At 36.5% G+C, this 24,387-nt stretch overlaps 2 protein-coding genes across 4 annotated transcripts in view; both read right to left on the reverse strand.

Moving 5' to 3' along the window:
* The window catches only part of LOC306877393 (follistatin-related protein 1-like), a 46,016-nt gene extending 22,321 nt beyond the window's left edge, over nucleotides 1-23,695 (reverse strand). The window contains exons 1-2 of one of the 2 annotated variants that reach the window (XM_079429157.1): nucleotides 22,767-23,695; nucleotides 22,573-22,629 (exon numbers count right to left, since the gene is read on the reverse strand). In XM_079429157.1, the coding sequence (XP_079285283.1) occupies nucleotides 22,573-22,629; nucleotides 22,767-22,769 (60 nt within the window). In that variant the 5' untranslated portion in view covers nucleotides 22,770-23,695. The remainder of the gene's footprint in view (nucleotides 1-22,572; nucleotides 22,630-22,766) is intronic. The other variant, XM_079429158.1, reaches the window with a different exon arrangement.
* LOC306877394 (uncharacterized protein) lies at nucleotides 12,293-15,339 on the reverse strand. 2 transcript variants are annotated; one of them, XM_079429159.1, is made up of 4 exons: nucleotides 15,268-15,339; nucleotides 14,521-14,681; nucleotides 14,340-14,432; nucleotides 12,293-13,651 (listed from the first exon to the last, which is right to left on the reverse strand). In XM_079429159.1, exons 2-4 carry the CDS (start codon nucleotides 14,536-14,538, stop codon nucleotides 13,415-13,417), a joined length of 348 nt encoding a protein of 115 aa, XP_079285285.1. In that variant the 5' UTR covers nucleotides 14,539-14,681; nucleotides 15,268-15,339; the 3' UTR covers nucleotides 12,293-13,414. The 2 variants fall into 2 exon arrangements, with proteins under 2 accessions (XP_079285285.1, XP_079285286.1); XM_079429160.1 differs by having other exon boundaries at nucleotides 14,893-15,304.
* Nucleotides 23,696-24,387: the final 692 nt, after the last annotated feature.

The raw sequence follows: 24,387 nt of genomic DNA on the forward strand, positions 1-24,387 counted from the left end.
CAGCAGAGAAAGGAATAAATTGCAGAATGAATAGGCTGAGAGAATGACAACAGGAGAAGGAGGAATATTAGTTTCAGGGGAAGAATTAATGGGTGCATGCAGAGAGCAGTGACTGATAGATTGAGGAAAGAATGAACCCAGGGCTGCAGGTTAACTGACTTCACGATGACATGAGGAAAATGTAGATGACAGCTTTTTATTTCTCCCCTTGATATTTCCCCCATCTATTCACCCAGAGAAAAGCACATTTCTGGACTTTCTCACTCCACAAACTGATTTAAAGAGTGTATGACTATCTTATGGCTTCATAATGGAGATCGTCGTAAAAGCAGAGAGAATCATTACCTGCTCGTCTCACCACAAAAATGACTAAACATCACACTTCCCTTCACAGTGTACGCAGACATGCAGTGCAAAAATCTTATTAAATAATAAAGGTTGTTGCCAGAAATTCACCATAAAATAAGATGCTTCATGATATTTTTGTGCCTGTATATTTTACATTTATAAAATGTATTAAATTAACCTGCACAGTGCTGAACACACACGAAATGTAGCATAACCCCCCGCTCTGTACATAATAACTGATCCATATAATAAAAATAACTGATAAATAACTATAGTACTCCCGAGTAATCGAGTGTGATGCATATGAGGAATCTAGGAAGACTTTTTTTTTCCAAAATAACAATATTAGCAAGTACATTATAAAGTGCATTATAAAATAACTTCTACTGCAAGTGTAAAACATTTAATAATTTTTATTTTATTGTTGTGTATTGTTTGTATTTTACAGTAACATTACATGTATTGCCTTGTTAAATATAATTTGAAACATACAAAACCATCAAACATGTTTTAAAAAAAATTATACTTTAATTTCACATTAAATTGATCAAAAGTGACAGTAAAACATCTATAATTACAAAAGATTTGTTTCAAATAAATGCTGTTCTTTTGAACTTTCTATTAATCAAAGAATCCTGAAAAAAAAATCCATAAAAATATAAAGCAGCTCAAGTTTTTTTTTTTAAATATTGATAATAATAACAGTTTCTTGAGCAGCAAATTATTATAATGATTTCTAATGACTGACAACTCAGCTTTGCAAATTATATTTTAAAATATATTATAATAGAAAATACTTATTTTAAATAATAATATTTCACAATATTACCGTTTTGTATTTTTCCTTAAATAAATGCAGCCATGGTGAGCATAAGAGACTCAACCTACCGTTAACCAAATATGAGGTGGCTTTTACTGTATATAAGCATAATTGAGTATAATTATGCATTGTATTATGCAACGTGAGCATATTCATGCCATGAGTGACATTTGAATTGCATCTCATTCTGATCTGTGTTTAGGTTTATGTGATTCTTCCACATCATTGTTTGTTTCCAGCTCTTAGTTAATGGCATCTGAATAATTAGCAAACATAATTCAGTTACGAATTGCTGAACCACCAGGTTTTCAATGACCTTTTGCCAACACAAAAGCAACTCAAACGAAACACTTTCATATATTATAAATATTTCATTTGTAAATCTAACATTATATTTTACATTTCAATGTACATATAAATTGTAGCCAGTGAAGCTTTGCTAATGGTTAAAATTGATGTACCAGCACTAACATTATGGCAGCACACCATGCGTGAGTCATTTCGCTCGTGAAAATGTACTTGTAAGTTGAATCTTTAATTACTGAAAAAGCTGCATGCTAAAAAGGCTGATGTTTACTGATGAATTTGCTGGAACCAGATAATATGCTGTCCAGACCGCATCACAAATGCGGGGTGCACTTCAACAGAGGACCTGCGTCAGTGCAAAAACATCATCTGACATGCACAGCTAGTCCTCCAATGATGCACTTATCTTAAGACAGCTTTCACTGTCTTTGCTTTTAAAAACAGTTCAGTAAGAATCCTGTCTGAAACAACACAATAGCCATGAGGTTGTCGGGTTCCTTTCAACACGGTGGTAAGAGTTTCGAGAAGTGAATATAAACAGAAGCACTGAGGAAGGGAAGGGAGTTTGTGTTGGAGTGCCGAAGACAATCTGAAAACAAAGAGATACAGCAGATACTACAAGTAAAACATGATGGCTGTACAGGACAAGAAAACTGAGAGTGCAGGAAAAAGATTACAGTGAATACAAGAGAAGAAATAGTACATGCACAGGTTTTGTGTAGCTAGTCTTTTGACTTTCAGCAATCAGGAAGCAGCCAAATTTGGTTTTAACACGCTGGAGAGAGAATGTAAAATCGACACCACAACAATAAACTGCATGGAAAAGAACTCATTCAAATTCAAATAAGTGTTTTAGAGTCGCTTCATGAACAGTGTAGACTTTGTAATTAGAATTTCTGTCAATCCAGAAGTAAAATTAAAGTACAAATACAGTTTATGAATATCTAATAAGGGAATATCTAGTTGACTTGCCACTAAGTGTTTCAAATAAAACTCCAAACATCTTTCAAAGATTCAATACCAATGCAAAATTCAAGAAAACCCCTCAAGGAAACTATTTCCAGAATCCATTGTCTACAACTCATTGCCCCTGCTCATTTAGCTAAAGGGTTCATTGTTTTCTATGTATACCAAAATGTTGTGCTGATTAGAATGAGCTGTTTTCTCATAACTAAGTCAGCAGCTGGGTGGGCTTGATTAGACTCACAGATGGATGCGACCCAAACCCCTGTCGATGTGCCGAGGAAACCCCAAAGGAGCCTGTTTGTTTGTATTTGAACATTATTTCTGAGTCAATACTGCCAGAGTGAATGTCACCAAGCAGAGAAAACCTCCATTGATCTCCCTCCAGGAGCATCAACATCTCCATAACTCAAGCATAAATGTCACCCTGCGAGGAAACAGCAACACGCTGACTTCAGCTGTTCTGAATGCTGCTGGGCGTAACTGTAAATGTGTGAAGCAGAGGATGTACAGATGAAAACGAGGAGGAAAAACATTGTAGTGATCGTAAAACACACAATTACAAGGGTGGTGTACACAGATGCAAGTATTGTGGGACAGAATCAAATTTAATCACAACAGATGTTCACTAGTCATTAAGGTATTCCATAGAGGTCATTGTAAATGTTTTCTTTTTTTGTGGGTGTTCGTATAGTATATGGGTCAATGACAAGATGTCGGAGATTATGGAAATTACACATTGTGACTAAAATAAAAAGACTAAACTTTATAATGGCAGTGAATGGGTGTCGAGATTTTGAAGCCCAAAAAAATGCATCCATCCATCATAAATAGTGCTCCACATGGCTCCAGGGGGTGAAAAAAGGCCAATGTGTTTGAAAACTTTATAAACTGTAATTTCTAGCTTCTGCTAACTGTCATATGCACGTTCACGAGAGAGTGGCATTCCACCGGATGATGCAGGACGTAGGCGTAACGTATGTTTTGTTCACAGAAAAGGAAAACAATGTGAAGAAGTGAATTGATTTAGCTACACTCTACATTTTATAAATGCATTCGTCACTTATCACCGGAGCGCACGCTACGCCTACGTCCTACGTCATCTGGTGGAATGCCACTCTCTCGTGAACGTGCATATGACAGTTAGCAGAAGCTAGAAATTACAGTTTATAAAGTTTTAAAAAGTCTGAAAGAAGAAAGTCATATACACCTAGGATGGCTTGAGCATGAGTAAGTCATGGGGTAATTTTTATTTTTGGGTGAACTATCCCTTTATAAATTTATAAATAATAAAAAAACTATATGTCTTTATAGAATTCCAAGCTTTTAATAAGCCTTAATAGGACTTTTTCTTCACAATTACAATCTCCAGACTATGTTTACACATCCCAAGCCCCACAAAAAATAACTGTAAATTAAAAAATTAAAAACATGTTCATCATAAAAGGTGTATTCATAAATCATATAGTCATAGTCTATATAAATTAGTTTTTTTTTTATGTATTTTTGAATAACTTAATCAAAGAGAGTTCCATTCTATTGACCCATATGTATTCAACAACCCCAAGAGTCAGAGAGGATAATTAAAATTTCTTGCTGAAGGCTTATTTTATAAACATCATTAACTCTGTCCCCAGGATGCTAGATGACATATATTTGCATAAAGCACATTGATCTTACAATGCAAACAACCTGAGAAGATCATACATTAGCTCCTGGATCACTGAAAAATGCTTTGTTTTAGTGGTTTGCATGGTGAACAGATGTTATCAAAAACATAAACTGCTGTGGGAATGTGCCACCATGATGACTAATCCCACATGTTATCGCTAATGTGTCATTATTTTCAACTGGGAGATAATGTTTAAAAAAAAAACAATTGTTCTTGCGTGTCCACATACTTCACCCTTGCTCTATAAGGAAGATAAATGGTTGCACATGGCAGGCTGGGAAATCGAATTGAGATTTTTGCTCATAAGAATGCAAGTGTAAAAAAGCAATCCTTCTCCAGACAAAGCCAAGCTTTCAGTTCCTGACCTTCCCCCACACAGACACACTAAATCTGAACAGAGTCTGCAGATAAAGTGCTGCTGGAGCTCGCACATTCTCTGCGTCGAGAGGGACATGCTGGGAGACGGTGGGCTGGAAATGAGCAGGGATGAGAGGATGCGGGAAAAAAAGATAGCAACTGAGCTAAAAAGCATAAGAGACTACAAACCACACTCAAGGCCTCCTTCTAGCATCACTGTAAGCTGATTACGTTAGATGAAAGGCATGTCAAACAGCATCTCTCTTACTATGGCAATCTAGCAAAGCCACATCTGAGCAAGAATTCAAGGCACTCGAATGCAAAGCTGTGCGCCAGGATACTGTCAGGTGTGGGTGAAGGGATGAGAGCGAGGACTCAATTGCAGGAGGAAATAGGGCTTTATTAATTATAAAATAAAATAAACAAACAAAAATTACCCCGTAGGGGAAAACAGACTGGCAAGGCAAGGCAAGACTTCACATAGGGTAACATCGACGACGATCCGGCACAGTACTGAGGAGGGTAACGAGTAAACACAGGTGGGGCAAATTAACCAATAATCAGGAAACAAGGTGGGTGGGGTCAAGACAATTGACATGAGAGCACATGGCACATCAAACCAAACAAGACAAGCCATGTGCTCACACAAAACAAAAACACAAGCACATGGCCAGCAAAACAAAATCACTAGCCATGTGCAAAACAGGACACGAACACGCAGCTAATGAGGAGCTGCATGTTCACAAAACATGACAAACATGAAAGCACGCATCCAGTGAAAAAACACAAGCTGCGTGCCACACAGAACAAGACAAAACAAGAGAACAAAGCATGCGGCCGAAACCGAACCGCGTGCCGAACAAAACACACACACAGAGGACAGAGGAGCGCACGGCCCGAGCGAACTCGAAATTGCATGCTCCCACAGCGAGAACAAACCTGGAGCGTGAGTGTCCGAACCCCGACACGAAACCAGAACCGAGCCTGAACAAGACAGGAGTGCCGGGATCCGAACACCACGCCCCAACATGAAACAGAGCACGCAGACAAGAGAGCGTGCAGCTCGAGCACACTCAAAGCCGCGCGCTCACCAGAAAACAAGACAAGAAGGGAGTGTCAAGGCTCCGTCACAAAACCATGAATAAACTAGACCGAAGTGACAGAACCCTGACAGATACACTTACATGGTTAAAATAACAAGAAAGAGAGGTATAGAGCGCTGGAGACACAGGATGGCTATATGATACCACAAAAATATGATTGTTCTGGCCACTTTGTGCTTAAGCTGTCTAGCCAATGAGAAATGAGACAGCTGTAAAATTAATGTATCAAATTTGATTTCATTATGTCTGCAAGATCTACAACACAGGGTTATGGAAACATGATTTCTCACAAAAAAATTGGTCCCACATTAAGGGAATTATTTGAGAATATGTGGATGATTTACTTTTCAAACAAAAACTTTTTTTCTCTCTGATTTTTAGAGATGTTGTGTCGTGCTAAACAATTTGTGGTTAACTTTCAGTCAAGCAATTTACATAATATCATATACAGTATTTTAGACTTCCAAATGTTTGCTTTTTAGTTAAACTACATTTTATTTTCCATGTACAAAATTTGCTTTTTGCAAAATAGCTTTAACATAACTGCTCTACAATTGTTTCATGTAAATTTTACAGTCACAGACAACAAAATATGATGCATGTGACGCGATGTAATGTGACGTTTCCTAGAGTTAACTGGAAGCTGTGGCACATTTTACCCCGCTCTCCAGTGTTTTACACTTTATGATGGAAAAACTTGCTTTACAAATGGTAAGCAACAATGTGTCGAATGCATGCATATGAATACAGTGGAATACTAAACGCTAGCAGCAAAGCCATTGTGTAATACAGCTCTAAATGACAAAGTGTAGCACATAATGAGGCAGAGCATTCAGGTTTGTAATCAATGGCCTTGTTAGACAGTGATTGTTGTACTGCTGACCCAGCACTGTTACACGACTCTGAGAAACACTGGGCTGTGGAAGACTATTTTCCAAAGAGCCAAGTGAAAATGTTGGATTATCAAAGTCAGCAAAATATGTATTTTGGTTTATCATAACACAAATAATTCAGATGAGACAACTTTTTCATTGGTTTACACAGGTTTGAAGTTACAATGTCTTAGTGATGGTTTTGTTTATTCCAAACACATGCAGCTTTTCACTTCACAAGACATTAATTGGTGGACTGGAGTGGTGTGGATTACTTGTAGATTATTGTGATGTTTTTATCAGCTGTTTGGACTCTGATACTGATGGCACCCATTCACTGCAGAGGCTGGTGAGTAAGTGATGTGATGCTACATTTCTCCAAATCTGTTCCAATGAAGAAGCAAATTCATCTACATCTTGGATACCCTGAGGGTGAATACATTTTAATTTTTGGGTGAATTATTCCTTTTATTTCTTAAAATATTTTAATTAAAAAATAAACCTTGCCCTAAAATCTTTTGCATTTGGGGTGTGTATTTTATTGGTTAATGTTTAAAAGATGATATCACAGCAAATGAGCTCAAGATCTCTCTAAAGTACGGTATGATGTCATTTCTTTTCTCTTCCCTCATCTTTTATTTGCTCTCCTCTTTTCTTTCCTATACACAAGTTTGCAGAGCTCAAAGTCTGAATTTACCCCACAAACAACAGCTTCAGTTATTTCCACTCAATAGAAATTCCTCCTAAAGAGACAGCAGGGAGGACAGAGAGAAATTCCTCTCTCCTGAATTCTCTCATGGGACATTCCAGTAGTCTGTCCCGTTTCAAACCTCTCAGTTATATGGGTCAGAGGAGCTGTCACAAATATGCAGCTGAAATTCCAGTGCACTTAAGCTGCTCTCAAACTTTTTGATATGAAAAACAAAACAATAAAAAAACAACAAGGACAAAACCCTTCTGACTGTTGCATCATAACTCCCAACCTATCAATCAGAGAAAAAGGTATGTCCCATCTGTGCATTCTAGACCATTTTTCTCCTTTATTGGAATGGAATTCCAGTGATGTCATTCTATTTTAGTGTATCACATTCCAGGTTGTATGAAGCTCTCAGTAATCGGCAGCGCCGAGGCCTCTGGAGCGTGCTCTCAATGACACACACACAAAGGAACAGAGTGTGTGAATGTGGCAGAGCTGTTAAAAGTTCAAATGAGCCACACAGATTCTTCTGTAGCAGACAAGATGAACCACAAATATTCATTATGAGGGGGGTACACAGCACTCAAGAAAGATAACAGAATTATTTTCTCATTTCAGTTGTCCATAAGAACTAAATAGGCTTTTAAAAAAGCCTATTTCAATACACACAACACAACAGGACCATTGTTAAAGTTCATAGAACCCAAATCTTTGTGAGGGAAAATTCGAAATGCAATGCAATGCAATGCAATAAAACTAGTATTGTTTCCCAGATCAAAACGGATTTGAATAAAGCAAGCTGTTAAATATTATAAAATAATATTAATATCCATAAATTTGCAAGTTAACTTTAACAGTCATAATATCAAAGACTGCATTACCAACAAAATAAAAATAAGCAGTCCTGGCTGAATTATCTGCAAAAATTTAAAATATAATGTCTGAGGTATCAATAAGTGCTGGTAAGAGGTTTATGAATGAATTCTCATAAACCTCTATGATTGAATGAATCCAAAAAACGATCCTATCACTGAAGTGACACAATTTTAATGTCCATTCAGCAGTCTCCAAATCTGGTCTTGGCAATAAGACAGTGGATGGATGCCAGCGCACTGCGGGCAGCATAGGACAGTCTTTTTCATTTTTATTTCTTACATTTCGGCTGCTGTAATTACATTGTCTTTCTATTTCTCTTCTCCATCTCTCTTTTTAAAGCTTCCTCTCAAGTGGCACTATCTCTCGCTGCACCTCAGCGAATCGATCCATTTCACTCCTCTCTGGCTTCTAGTCTTTTGTCTCATTTTGGCTGTCGCTCAGGATTACAGCCAGTCTTATTCTTTTTGTAGATCACGCCAACTTCTCTCTTTCACCCAAGTTACTTTTCTCAATCTATGTCCCGCCTTCCATCTGTATCTAGGCTCTGTTCCAGCCATTCAGGCCTGTCTGCTGCGGTTCTCTGTGAAGGGTCATGGACTGGGAGAGTTAGGTTAATGGCTGACATGTGTTTGCAGAAGGAAGTGTGCTTGTTTTCAGTCCCACATTCTTCACGATGGCCTTGTTCTTTGCACAAGGCACCATAATATGGTGAAGGACCTGTCTGTAAGTAGATGGATGTTGTATTCTTAATCAGAAATGGCCACGCACTACTCTGTTTTCTTAGCTTTAATTAAAACCTCTTTAGCTGTGCATTATGATAATTTATTCAAAGGAGACAGGGGTGTTTTATGGTCCTGTGAGGCCCGAGACACCACCCTCTTGTCCCCCACTAGACATCTGACGCAAGTCTGTTGTATCTTAAGTAGTCATCAACTGCACATAGTCAACCTACTTTTTGCTGCCTGTACATAACGCATCCTGTATTTACTGTATAACCCTCTGAATAGTTTAGAATGGTAATGAATATGACAGTGTTGATGTATTTGGTGTTAGAGGAATCTATTTACTATGCTGCTGTGTTGTGCAGAGATTTGTTACTGCCAATACATCCACAGGTAACCTGCTGTGAACATCTACTGCTGCCGCACAACATACATGATGCATATGTACACATACATAAATTACCTGTAGCAGATCTATACAGGTGGAGCTGGAGGAGGTGGAGGGTTTCTGACTTGCTTAAAGCAAACACTGAACCGAACTATTTAAATGATGATTAGCAAGCTAATTTGGCTGCAGATGCAACAGGGACCAATCAAATTGTGCCATGTAGTAAATTATGTGATAGCTATCAGTTTGCATTAAGGACATATCAGCCTGTGCCATCCATAGTTTAATGACTGAACTACATATTCATTGTCTGTTTTTATTTATTGTCTACCAAACAACGCATTATGGTAGATTGTTACACATTAAAATCGAGAAGGAAAGGATGAGGGAGAAGTTGTGGTCTCACTTTAGAATATTCTACTGTTTTGTCATTAATGATGAACTACACAGGAACAAATGATTAGTGCACCATTACCATTCTAGTAACTACTATAAACTAACAAGGAAGTCTGATTAACAAATAAGTAATAGCGCTTAGTTGAAAGCGGTAGTTAACTATTAGCTAATCAGTAACTACTACTTTTTATACCTCCCAGAGAACTAGCCAGAACTACTATATACAGGTTCAATAAATGTGAATAATGCAAAATGTATAATTAATTCTAAAGTGAAAATCATGGTAACCCACTAGTAATGACTCAAGTATTACCAAATCCTTTAGAAGGGATTAAAAGTGAAAAACATGATAACTCCCTAATATTGACTGAAGTCATTGTAAGCTTTTGAGATATACGGTTTTGGATAGTAATGACTTCAGTGTTACTACATCCTTCTAAAGCAATTAGTAATTATTTGGATCAGTATTCTACAGTGAAGATCATGTTAACTCCCTAATATTGACTCAAGTGTTGCCAAATCCATTGGAATTAACTACTATACAGAACCTTACAAAAAGATCAAAAGTTTACATTGACTTATTGACAATATTAGGGAATTATCGTGATCTTCACTTTAGAATACTTAATAATTCTTTCTGAAGGATGTAGTAACACTTGAGTTATTACTATCCAATACTTTACAAAACCCTAATTTCAAGAGAGTTAATTAGTAATCCCTTCTGAAGTATTTGGTAATACTTGAGTCATTACTAGTGAGTTACCATGACCTTCACTTTAGAATTAATTATACATTATGCATTACTCATATTAATTATGAACTTGTATACAGTAGTAATTACTGGTTAGATAGTGAACTACCACATTCGACTAAGCACTATTAGTTACTAATTTATTAATCAGAGTTTCTTGTTAGTTAAAAACAGTTACTAGAGTGATAGTATTGCTCATTTGTTCCTGTGTAGTTATTCATGACGGAACATATTCTAAAGTGCTAGAGAAATTAATAGAGCAGGATCACATAGAACATGTTTGTCACCAAAAAAAAATATTTAATTGAAGTACTACCTCAGTTTAAAAGTAAATATTTGAATAATTTAACATTTGCATGTTAACAGTTCTCTGGTGTTGGTTAATGATCTCATAACATGCAAGTTAAAAATAAATAATATGTACTTATTTTGATTGTGGTTGTTTAATTTTTTTACTTTTATTTCACACTTTTGTGTTTTAATTAATTATTAGCTTTTCATAAACTCACCAACCCCCTGCAGTTCCTTCACGAGACCCCAGGGTTTTTAAGTTTTAAGTATTAATATAAATATTGATATTTTAAATATTAATATAAAATGGTGCTTTAAAGGGGATGTGTCACGAATCCGGTTCGAGGTCTTTTGTCCAACTGCCACAAGAGGTCGCCTCTCCATCATATTGGCTTTCACACCACACGGACTGTCATATATTACCCTGGACTGCATTTCCCAGCATTCATTGCACACAAGTACACACAGCTGTCTCAATCACACGCTCACACCTGAGAACCATCTCACAATCACACACCCTTTATAAACCATGGACTTCTTTTCACAGATCGCCATGTATTGTTCTGCGTTTAGCACTCTCCAAGTGTTAGCTGCTTTAACGAGCCATCTGTGTTCTCTAAGTCTAAGTTTAGTTTATAGTCTCGTTTCCTGTTTCCTGCCTGTGTATCGTGGATTTACCCTTGTCTCACCATTTCGGACTCTGTGTTTACCTCGTTTGGATTATTGCTCAGGTTATCGGACTACCCGTCTTCTCAAGCCCTCTGGATATTGTTCACCGATCGAGGACCCACACATGCCCTAGGATTACTCTTGTGTCTTGCCCATGCTCGTTTGCTGGTGTTTTGACCCTGTCTGTTATTTGACTGTTTATTAATAAAAGCTCGCAAATGGATCCGCATGTCTCACGTCTCGTTCACCCCGTTAAAGGATGAAATAGGAGATGCTAAAAGCTAAGCTAAAATCTCTTGACAAAACTGCATGCATTTAGCTAAAACCCTCTCTGCCTCCTTTAAAGTTAAATTAACAACAATTTCTCCACAGAAAAAAAAAAACAAAAACAAAAAAAAACTATGACAGGTTTTATGGTTGTAAAATGCTATATAAATCTGATCATTTTTTTTATGCTTGTCTGTGTACACATGCAAATGGGTGTCTTTTGCTGTTGTCACATATTATTTTTAAGGAAAAAAATGAAGTTAAACTTTTAAAACTGTAAGACCACGACATTCTGCTGCACTCAGTCTAGCTGTTGTTGAACAAAAGAAAAGAAATGTGTCAGGGTCCGGTGGACCCTAATTATACAGGGCTTTCTTGAGACCGTCGTTTACACATCCCATTTTGAAAACATGTAATTTTGTGGAGAACAACTACAAGCACCATAAAAAGTAGTTCATTTCAGTTATTACCCAGAAAATGGTCTTTTTATTCCATCTTCCTTCACTCAAAAAATTTATTTGTTGGACTTACATAAAAAAAGAGTGTCAAGTGGTTCCACGCAAGTGTGTTGAGTAGTTTCTACAAGTAATAATACAGTTGAATGAACTAAAGAAATTCAGGTAAAGTTGACACAATTTTCAGATGTGTCACTAATGCATTTTAGTTATGTTTATTTTATTTAGTAATATTATGTTAGAATTACGAACTTTCAATATGTAAGGTGAACACTTTATTTAGTTTTAAGTATTTGCTCTACAAGTGCAAAACTTAAATAATCAATCAAACACATTTTTAGAAACAAAATTAATTTATTTTCTTTGCAAGGTTTTGCAATATACAACTGCTAAAACCCATAAAACAATTTAAATTTCACAGGTCCTTTGAAACAAATACACTAAAACATCAATAATTTAACAGTAAACATTCTTTACAAGGTCTTTTAAAGTGCAACTGGCTTCAAGAATTTGTAATGATCTTACTTAGAAAAATTAAATACATGGAATGTCTGTTGAAATTAGGCAGCATGCCCTAAAATACTGCAAAATTCCATTTCTGATATTTTTGATCTTTAGAATCAACAGTAAAAGTAACATTCAAACTGTCCTCTATTTTTGCAAACAACAACAAACAGCTTAAATAACAATTTGTTTCAGAAAACAAAAAAAGGTAAAAACAACATTTTGGTCAATACTGAACATTCTTACAATGTGCAACTTCCTTCATATATTGCAATAAAAACATTTCTAAGAAATATAAAAATGATTTTTTTCAAGACAGGCAGCCTGTCAAAAAATGCTACAGTGCTCAATTTCTGATATTTCAAATATCCAATATTTAAGCCATTATTTAAAAAAAATTAAATTTAAACTGGCCTCTTTTAGAAAACAACCACAAATGGCTTGATAACAGTTTGTCTCAAAAAGACAGAAAAAAAAGAAAAAAAAAAGAATGTTTACTATTGACCAAAATGTTGTTCTTTTACTTTTTGCAACTGCCTTCAAATATTGTAATACATTTTACTTAGAAAAATAAAAGGAAAGTTTGTTCAAGACAGACAGCATGTCACCAAATGCTACAGTGCTCAATTTTTGATATCTGAAATCGTTTGTCATTGGTAATAAGATTGAAACTGACCTCTAATCTTTGTAAATAACTGCAAACAATTTTAACTTCAGTTAAAGCTGCAGAACTCCATTTCAAATTGTGGCGCCATCAACAAAGATAACATTAAAACTGGCACATAATTTTAAAACCAGCAACAATTTAAATGTCAAAAAAAAAAAAAAAAAGCATCTTCACTTCTTTCATTTGTCCAGAATGATTTACTGGTTCAACCAACAAGTTTGTTCTTGAGAACCTGTATTTTCTGTGACAGTTTCTGTCCGTCAAGTCCCAGCAACACTTTTTGGAAAAACTCAAAAGTGTACTTCAGGTCTGAAGGATAAGTGAGATTCAAGCTGTACGTATATGACTCCCAAAAGAAGAGCACAGGCCTTGGTGACGTCGCCAAGGTTCTGAAGCACTTTCACTCCCTCAACAATCAGTCCAACATCTGATGGTGGATCACAGGCTTCTGCATCTTCAGGTCTGGTTATGTAGATTCCATTTACAGTATTGGCCATGTCTCTCTCTGAATTTTCAAAGTCTGTGTCCTACAAAACACAAAAACAGTAACACTGTTCAGTCAGTTTAATTGCATCAAAAATACAGGTTGTAAATTTAGAGAATTTAGAAAATGTTGTATCTACTGTACATTCCTTAATGTTTCACATAACTTACAAAACTACTCTAAGGTGTTTGTTAGGGTTGTCAAAAGTACAGGCTTCTGGACTGAAATTAAAAAATGTGAAGAAACCAGCTTTTTTCCCCCAAAGGAAATCACTATGTGTCAGAGTTTTCATGTGCTCAACAGATGTGACTGTAATTGGCAACAGTGATAATTGCTTAATGTGGTTCCTTAATATATCTGCTTAGAAAAATCTGCTGAGAGACACGTCACTACCATGTGTGAACGTAATCTGTGTAAGAACTCGGTCAAGAGTGTGAAGCAATGATTGTAGCCAATCAGAGTCATCTGTCGAGCATGTGAACACTGGCCAATCAGCGCTGTTTGAGAATCTGCTCAACAGTGCTCAAAATTCCCACATCACAATTTTTTTTTTTTATTTCAGTACTGAATGGTACCGAAGTTGGCACTTTTGACAACCCGAGTTAAATATACTTTGCGTATTTATATTTCATGACAATATTATATATATATATATATATATATATATACATATATACACACACATATATACACACACACACTTTAAATATTCACTGCCTGAGAACACTTACTGCATACTCCTTCATGAGGTTTTCATAGTCTTCATTAAGATACACAGAAAGTGCTCTGAGAATACAGGCTCTCCGAGTTGAGATGGTATCATTCTGTAGAAGAGTAGAGACAAAGTATAGACAATGATAAATCACCATAATAAAGTGGAAATTTACAAACATCATTAATAAATAAACAAACCTCATCGATGGTAGCCATCAGTTTGCAAATTTTACGTCCTGCAACTCCTCCTCTTTTCCGGTAACGTAGATGCTGGCCAGCTTGCTTGTGTAACCATCCAATTTTGCCATAAAAGTTGGATTTAGTGGGACGGTACTGATTCGACTGAACTCAGCAGCAATCTGCAGATTTAAGACAAGATTATAGTAAGGATAGTTTTCATGTTTAAAAATATATTCAGGGTCATTCATTGACATCTGAACACTTAGCATTTAGGCTAACTCTGCATGGACATGAATAAAGCACAATTAGATTGAATTCGATAAATTAATTACTATTTGTTTCACCACTTAAAACTATGAAAGAAAGAAATAGTTATTCCATCATATTTACCTCATGTTCACAAAACAGAGCTGGCCATCTGCTTTTGAAGTCAACAATTAAGATGGCTGTGTAAGTTAGCGCATTCCACGTTTTAAATCTACAGGGACACTCGGAGTAAGTTAAGTGCACGGAAAACGATTACCGCGACCATAACGTCCATGCGCTAATCGATAGTGTTTCAACAACTGTGATCTGGTCGAGACTGTTATTTTGCAGTCCTTGCACTGCCACATGCTTGCTTTGAGGAACACGCCTAACTGGCTAAAAGACTCAAACGCTCCGAAATACACCGATAACTTAAATTAACATAACTATGTGAACACTCGCATCACTTTTTCCTGGCGATATTTAACAGGATGGTAAAGAATTATGAAATATTCATACCTGACAAAATCACCATCTTCTTGTACTTCGCGCGTTCGTCTGTCTTCCGTCCCGTTGCTCCGCCTCCAGGTGAGCAGCTACGGTATCCGCAAAGATCCAAATTCATGGGGTTTTGCGTTTTACTCTACAATGTTAAGTTGGCCAGTCAAACTCTTACTAAGTAAAGCCAACAGTACTAAATTTCTGTAGAAATAACATAGTTAACTTGTGTTAATTTAGTTACTTTTATGTTTTATGTACTTTGAACAAGGGTGGGTGTAGTAAAACTAACAATAGTGAAAGTTCATTTTTTTGAGTGTTGACTCTCCTTGTCTCTCTATCACCTCATGCACCAGTATCAGAACGAGCAGAGCTAAATTTCTTGATCCCTTGTGTAATTTCCCTCATCACCTCATCCTTCCCACTGTCTGTTCCTCCTTCTCATTACAAGGCTCTTTCAAGCTCTGCCAGCAGTGATGTCTATACAAAACAGGGCCATAAAACACCAGCACAAAGCCAGTGACAAGACACGGTGCTTTCATAGAGACATGGGGGAGGGAATTGTCGAAGGAAAACGGGTGAGAGAAAACAGATGGTAAACAATGCAAACTACAGAATGGTGATGAAGGAGATATGAAAGAAAAGAAGGAAAGAGAGAGGAATCAAGATAAGAGTGAAAGCTTATCAAACGCGAGATAACAGTGACAGAGATAAAAAAAGGAAAATAAAAGAAAAGAGTGGATATGGATAGTGGGTTTTTTTCAATGTTAATATGCAGCAGATGGTTTCCAGTCAGAGTATGAAATATGTTACAGCTCTCAAGCAACACTGAGCAACACAACAACCATAGCAAGTTTGCATCAGCCCTGTTCTTCAAACAAAAGACTTTTGTGTCTGCACTTAAGTTCAGTTTTAGTATTCAGCAGTATAAATCAACACATGACCAGGTCCAGACAAAACCTGCAGATTTGTTACATTTCTATTCTTCTTTTGGGTAACAAACTGAAGATTGGATTCAATGTGAAATGGAACTAACTATACTACACTTTTATTTGTAGCACAAATACTATGTAGTATTCAGAGATTGACATGAACAGCTTAAAATATCTGCTCTCATTTCAGCTCTTTTCCCTGTGTCCCACTGGTGTAACCAGGTGAGCAGTGTTTATATCCTCTTTATAAAAGACTGGCCAGCTGTTTGTGGACATTACACTCACACCCTGAGGGAGAAAGAATTCCTTCTGCCAGAGCCTCGTTGCAAGAGATTACTGAAAGCATTTTAGTGAAGCTTATAAATACTGATTGTGCTGACAGGAAAAATGCTGTGTATCATTATATGGGGCCATGAAGGCATCAAGTCCAAATCCAACGTGTGAGTAACATCCCGTTTACTAAAGGCTGGAATACACTACACGACTTTACTGAACAGACTTTAAAACACTAGGCATCATTAGTTTGTCGACTCGGCATCATACATCCAAGAATCATACACTACAAGACTTTCAAGTCACTCCGAACACAGCAAAGTCACATGGAAAAAAAAACATGTGCCACATAGTCAACAATTTGTGTTCTAAAAAGCGTTCAAAATATGAAATATGTTTGATAAACTCCAAATTGGATGGAATAAATCTGAAGCTGAAAAAATTGGAGTCTGTGCCCATCATGCACTGCGTGATTTCCAATGAAATCTGCAAACTCAAACCTGCAGACTGGCTCTGACTTTCAGCAACTAGTGTCGACTCATCCAGACTGTAAATTGGGGCAAAAAATCTGGGAAGTCATGTAGTGTAATCCAGCCTTCATCTGCTTGACGGCAGCAGATGTATCCTTTGCTGCCTATGAAAACCCAAAATCATTTGTATGCATTTTGGCAGTTGGTGGAAAGAAAGATTTTAGTTATACCAAAAATGGTGCACTCCAATTACTTATGAATAGAGGAAAGTGTCACACACGCTTCTCAAGAAAAGAGCCAATCGCCAATTGATAAAGTCATCATATCACTGCATCTGCCGTTCGAAGCTCCAGTTGCTCTCCAACTTATTTTTAAACGTGGAAGTAAGCCATTTTCTGTAAATGTGCGAGGCTTCCGATTCATTAGGGAAATAATGAGAAAAATAACAATGTGCAGTTAACTGCAGGCACATAAATACAGGTAGGGCTCAACCTGTGCAGAGCACATGCCCTTTTTCCCTTACACTCCGAAGTGCCCTTTTTTTTGTGGTCGTGTTTTTTTTCTTCTACAATAAATCACTGGTATTGGTCACCCTTTACGTTTGTCTGCCTGTTTTACAAATAATTAGCCAGTGAACGGTATTAAAAAGAGCTTGTGACTTGTTGGATTCACTCAAGCTGTCAGTAAAATCTCATTACTCCACCACCTCTATCGGGACTGAATGAACTGAAATTCCACAGCAGCTGAACGAAGTCTTGCAAGGGTAAATAAAGATCTTGTTGTTTGAATAAGTACAGCGTTTTCTTTATGCAAGAAACACAATGTCTATAAAGGCTCAGATTTTTTGTAGGCTATTTGAGGTCTGAGACGTGTGAGACCGGAGAGAGAGGGCTAGCATTTGCCATAGTCATAGCCAACACACTTAAATAGCCTGTGCATACAGTAGCATTTCATCTCTTTTATAAAATGAGATTTTGGCCAAATGTATTTTACAACAGAAAAACTGAGTGTCCATTTAGCTTGTAACCTGTGGATGAAAACATAATGCGATGCCGCTGTTTTAATGACGGACAAAATGTGCATTTGCACACATTCGCTGGTCAAAAACCCCGTAACTGCATTTGAGTTTGATAAAAAGCAACTGAGTGATCCTCGTCAGCTAGGTAAAATATATTTCTAAAAAATTCTTCTTTGATTTATTATTGCTGATACACTTAATTTATTAACATTTAATAATATTATATGGTTGCATATGGTTCATGTTTACGCTGTTAATATGCACATATTTTTTGGGGCTTTTGGGCCAAATTGGGGCTTTTTCAGTTTCAGCACATGCCCCTCAAAAGTTTGTGCACGGCCCTGGCTAACTGTAAAATTGTTTGCACTGCAGTGTGTTCATAATTAAGATAATACATTAAAATGATATGGTAGTTTGCAATTTCAATCATCAAAACAAGCTGTTTTGTACAGCTACAAATAGCTAGAAGCAGATGAAACTGGAAGCCAGACCCATAAAATGTACAAATGTCTGTGCTGGCTTAAGGTCTTTGCACACTGATTCCGAAATTCCCGTCCAAATTTTTCACACGTTAAAAAATAAATATGAAGAATAAATAAATACACACTGCCTAAAAAAATCGGATCAGGTTCGATTTTCTGTGTTTTCACATCCGTAGCAAGCATTTTGATAGGAAAGGATGACGAATATGAAAAAAAAAAAACGCATACAGAATTTTCAGACTCAGTGTGTAAAGACCTTTAAAGGGACTTGTTGGAAATAATAAAAATGGCATCCAATAGAACTAATGAATGAATATACACTGTACACTTCCATGTCTACTGAGAAGCATGCATTGTTGTCATTGAAAATGGTTTGGTTGTTGCCAAAAATGTTTTAGAGTTTAGCTGGCTAGCTTTAGCAGTTAGCCCCTGCGGTAAAAAAAAAACTAACTCTTTCTCCTTTAACGGCCATTCAAAGGTAGCTGTGTATTCCTCGTAATCAATTTTGACTTGTAACATTTACATTGATTATAATGGCTCCAAGCTCCATTGAGATGAGAGGGAACACTCACAGACTTACTGACCTCCTTGGTAATTTCTTAGTTCATGTGAATGTGTTCTGGATCATTAGACATGACGTTATGCTGCATTGGCAGCCTGTCTGCAACCAGTTTCCATATGAGGACCTTCATACAAAAACACTAAGTCATTGACTGACTGGGCTATGAGGCAGCTGGCTTTTCTGGCATAACCACTAACATGCATTAGGAACAAATGCATATACATTTCTTTATAATGCCACAAAAGACAAAGGCATTACATTGGGAAAAATCAAAACAACAATTTCACTATGGTCTGATTTGTAATTTACTTAAATGCACCATTATTAGTTGAATACACAGCAGGCTCTCATTAAAGCCTAGTTACTCTCTTAGTAAAGCCCACTTATCTCCAGGAGATGGGGCATTGTGACCCTGACAGTGTTCTCTTTCACTACACCTCTCTTTCTCCCTCATTTTCTTTTTCCCTCGGTAACTTCTATTTTTATCAGGGCTTGAAGCACAGTTGATTCACCTGCTGTAAGGCAGCAGTGAAACGCAGTTAGAAAGCAACTCAAAACTCTGCGAGCACTGTTTTTGATCATTGGATGGGATTTAGGTAACTGCATTATCCTGCCTCTGCTATTACATTTAGTCGTGTTAGAAAACCCCGAGTGCCGTGAGAAGAGCTTGATTTCATTCTCCTCCGCAGTTTGTGATAATTTCTTTGTTTGTGAGCATGTGTGTGTGTGTGATAATGTTTCACATTCTGGACTGTCTCCTTCTATTTTCTTTGTACACTAATGTATACTGTAAACAACAGTGAGAGACAGAGGATAAGACTGAAAGGGAAAGAAAAAAGGGCTCTTAAAACTGAACTGTTGGCTATTTTTTAGATTCTTTTATTGCACATACCAGAGTTTTTCTTTAGAGTTTGTTCCTTAGGCATGACGATTTTTTGTGCATAAAATTGAACTTCTCTCATCATGTACTTGCCTTCACATTGTTCCAAACCTGTATGCCTTTCTGTTTTGTCTTAGTGTTTTATTTTGTCCATACAATAGAAGTCAATGGTAACCAAAACTGTCTGGTTACCAATCTTCTTTCAAACATATTCTTTTATGTTCCACAGAAGAAAGAAAGTCATATAGATTTGGAACAACCTGTGGGTGAGTAAATGATGACAGACCCTTTAATGGTTTAAAGTTTCTTGCTGACTACCAATCGTAAAATCTGCAATAAAGCACAAAACAGTAACATTCTTAACTTAAAAACCCATTGACTTTCTCCATAGTGAATTGTTTGGCAATAATGTGCAAACCTTTCAGTTAAGACCTACCACAAAAGATAGTTGAGCAAAGACATTTGTTACAGTTGCTATAAATCAATAGTTGTATAACTGTAAATTAAATCATTTACAGTACTTTACTGGATAAGTTTATGATTATTACAGAACTGATCTATGCAGTCTTGTACCCCCCCCCCCCCCCCATTAATTTTCATATACATTTTTGCTTAAAGTTTGTGATTTCTATTGGAGCTGGTTTGGTTCTTTTTAAATTCATATGGAGAAAATGATGGGTGAAAATACTTCTTTATATGTGCTCTATATGAAAACACGTAATTACAAGCAATGAAGAATATACTCTTTCTTGGCCTCAGACTTCAACTATACATGCATACATGCACACAAATCCATACACTTACACTGACGATGTGCATACTCTACCAACCAACTACAAAATCATCCCAGCACAAATTATATTTGTAGGAGTAGGAAATTCAGTGTGTTTTAATTTGGGGTGACACTCTTTAAGAGCTTGTCTATGTAAGCAGCACATCATGCCTTTAGGGAACACAAGCTCTGACAGCTCCAAAGCCCCTACTGAGTGAGATACAAGAAAGAGACAAACCACAGCATGAACTGCGTGAATAGCGGAGAGAAGAATCATGCGGGTTGCATGACACCCATTATGAGCTGCTATTCTTTTAGCTTAAGTGTTTTCTTATCAAGCCTGTCAGCATGAAATTACTTACAGATCATTCTAGAGTGGAGACCATGCAATATTGTGCATGTTGTAATACAATAGCATGCTCTAACTACAACTACTCTTCATTTAAATTAAAAAAATATTGCTTGGGAATATGTGATCTCATGTCATACATTTTTAAAGCTAAAGCCACTTTGTTTTTTGTATAATTGTGCTTGTTTGAGGATCTGCAGATGTTTTACACAGGAAGTGCATTCTTGATGCATGTGTCAGTGACACAATGAACGACTTTCATCAAAATGTGTGTTGTTTCTTAAAATACATAGAGGGCATTCTCTTGGATTTCATGAAAACTAAATGCATAGGTCCTTTTCACAATACAGTGTAAGAATGTTTTCATTTGTAAGTGTTGAGCTCCTCTTCTTGCGTGGCTTAAACGCAGTTCACCTGGCAGAATGTTATTACACTAGAGCGAAAGAACACAATTGACTCAACACTAACAAACACAGCATATGGCCCCCATCAGCAGCTGCATCTGAGCATTGAAATCAGTGTAAACTCACTGGCCAAACACCTCCAAACAGTTTGTTATCTGATTGGTTTTAACAGCTGTCTGTTTACAGCTCTTTTGAATTTCCAACACAAAGACCACCAACCTCTCACCACACACAGAGTTCATTAACCACACAAACACAAACCAGCTGATGTAAATGTTTTTGTGACAGATGCATCTTGACAACTCAGCTGGTCCACCGTTCTTTATAAATTAGGTAAAATTAATTAGTATATTTTACAAGAAAATACCATTTCAAATTCCACTTCATGTTTAATTCAATGTCCCGTTTCTTTGTATGTATTTACTAGTGATTTCTGAGTGAAAAATGTTTCACTACAAACTTTTGTTTTCCAGTGCAAATGGGAAAAAGTTATTATTTTAAAAAGATTATTACAAAAAAAAATCTAGAATTTATTGAAAATGTCACAAAGTTTGGTTTCAATGACTTTCAAACAATGTGGTACTTACAGAGTATTGTTTACCAATAGAAATGACCCAACGACAATCAAAGCAAAGCTCTTCATATTTATGTTTCCCTATGGGTCTTATTTATAGTTACAGGGGTTTTGGATATTATACTGACATCTATCTGCCTGGACGCATTGCATTTGTTTACTCATGCCACTCATGCAACTTCACATCAAATATATCAAATAAACATTTTAGTAATAGTAGCTACAGTCATGCACATTCAATTGCAAAACTGATCACGTGATGTCAATATGACGGCGCCCATGAAGTTGGGACCCGCTCCATGCAGAAAAGCATTTTTTTCCCCTAGAAGACCGATGTCTGGAGTCATCTAATGTCATCAAAACTTCTTTTCATTATGTGCAAAACTTTTTCAATTAGCAAAAAGAAGAAAATACTGAGTTCAGATTTAAAATAACCATCATTACCCCCTTGTTTTGTTCTAAGTTAACGGTAGTTGCCCGGACTCGTTTCTTTCACAGTTCATTAGGCGCAAGTTGGATTCCAGAGAGAATGTAATCCATCTGGAGAACCATAAACATTTTTTTTTTAAAGACGAGCAGGTTGCATGAATGCAGGTTTGATATAACTTACCTCGGCATGACAGCAGACTACAGCCAGGAGGAAAAACACGGGTAAACACCGAAACATCTGTAACGCGCGCAGCGGGCGGAGAGAAGAGAGAGAAGGGAGGAAAAGACATTACGCACAGAGAAAGCGTTCCAGGCAATGCGACACAAGTTGTTTAGATGCTGTAAAAGATTGCAAATAGTGTTCAGGTTTCTCACCATTTTTGAAAGAAGAGCCGATTGAGTGTGCTGGAGGAGGAAAGCGCGGCGTCTCGCTCCGCTGTAGATGTGGATCTGAGGATGTGATCTCAGGAAACTCGAGCAGCGCTCAGGAATCCGCTTCTTCCCCCCTCCGTGACGTGGCCCGTGAAAGATCCAGATAAAGAGCGCACACTCACATTCACACACTCCTCAGTGAACGAGTGACCGGCTCAAACTGTTAGATGTTACAGAGTCCAGTCCAGGGTATACTGCATGCTAATTAATTGCATGCTTGTGAGGATGCAACACAATAGAATATTGTTTTAGGTCAAAAGTAGAAAAGTTGTAAGCTCAAATATAGACAAAACGTAGATAGAGAAATACACTGAGATTGATAATAATGTGATAGGCTATATAGATTAATGAATAAAAACAGCTGCTTCCAGTATATGAAAGAATAGACCTATCACAATTCGAATTAAATTAAAATTAATGGCGATCTATTTTGTATAATCGCTGTTGGTTATGAATAAAGAGCGTTTTATTTATTTATTTATTTATTTCTTCAGTTAGCCTGTTATGTTCCAGGGGCTGAATTGTATTAAAAAGAAAAGTTTTTTTTTTTTCTTTAAGTAATCGAATGTCACATTGTCTTTGTCATGCTACTTTTCAACTGCTTTTAGTTGTAATTATTGAAATAAAATATTTTTAAAAAATCGCAATTAAAACAACAAAAAACATGATGTTCTTAATGCAAGAAATAATCATAAACAATGCCAATATTTTTTGAGGATCATTTATATATTTTTTTCAGTAATTATAAATGAATGCCGCACGGTTGTTGCACCACCTCCATCACAATGTTGCTACAAACAGAGCTTTATTAGAAGTTGGAGAACTTGTTTACCAGACAGCAGAATAGTTTGAGATGAAACATGAAATATGATCTGCAAAGAAAACAAAGAAAAATTAAGGTAAATACACTGTAAAAAAATTCATTTTCATTTAAAAAATTAAGGTGATACTTAAAAATAGTGTGTATATTTCATTAAAGAAATTGTGATTCAGTGTTGTATAGAAAATATTGAGGACTTTTTACTAATAAAACCAAGAGGTGTGTTTTCCTCTTTTTTTTAAAGGAAACTTCAGCAGTTTTGAGGCTTGAATTGAGGAACTGATTAAACTAAAAAAAAAATGAGGAAAGAAGGCTACCTATTTATTTTAAGAGAATTAGCTCAATTTTGCAGTTTTATTTTAGAGGTGATTGTTAGTTCCCAGCATGCTTTGCATATGGCTGGATGGAGAGTACATTTTTAAATGAAATGCTATTTTATGTATTTTTGAGTGAAGGGAAACATCTAGTAATGTTTAATGTTCAGTTATGTTTGACATTTGAAAGAGTTTCTGTTACACTGAAGTTTCCATTGTGCAGAAGAGTAGAGCTTATGGTTATGGATACTACTCCTCTATGGCATTAAGCCTTGATCAATGAGCAGTAGCTTTGCTAGTGCTAGTGCTGTACTTTCCAGTATTTCTCAAGTATTTTCCTACTTGAGCTGTTTGGCTATGTACAGTCTTTTAAATGTACAAAATAACTCAAAGTCAAATACAAACAGGCCTCACTCAAAATCACAGACTT

Source organism: Barbus barbus (genome assembly GCF_936440315.1).
Source record: "Barbus barbus genome assembly, chromosome: 11".
Taxonomy (NCBI): Eukaryota; Metazoa; Chordata; class Actinopteri; order Cypriniformes; family Cyprinidae; genus Barbus; species Barbus barbus.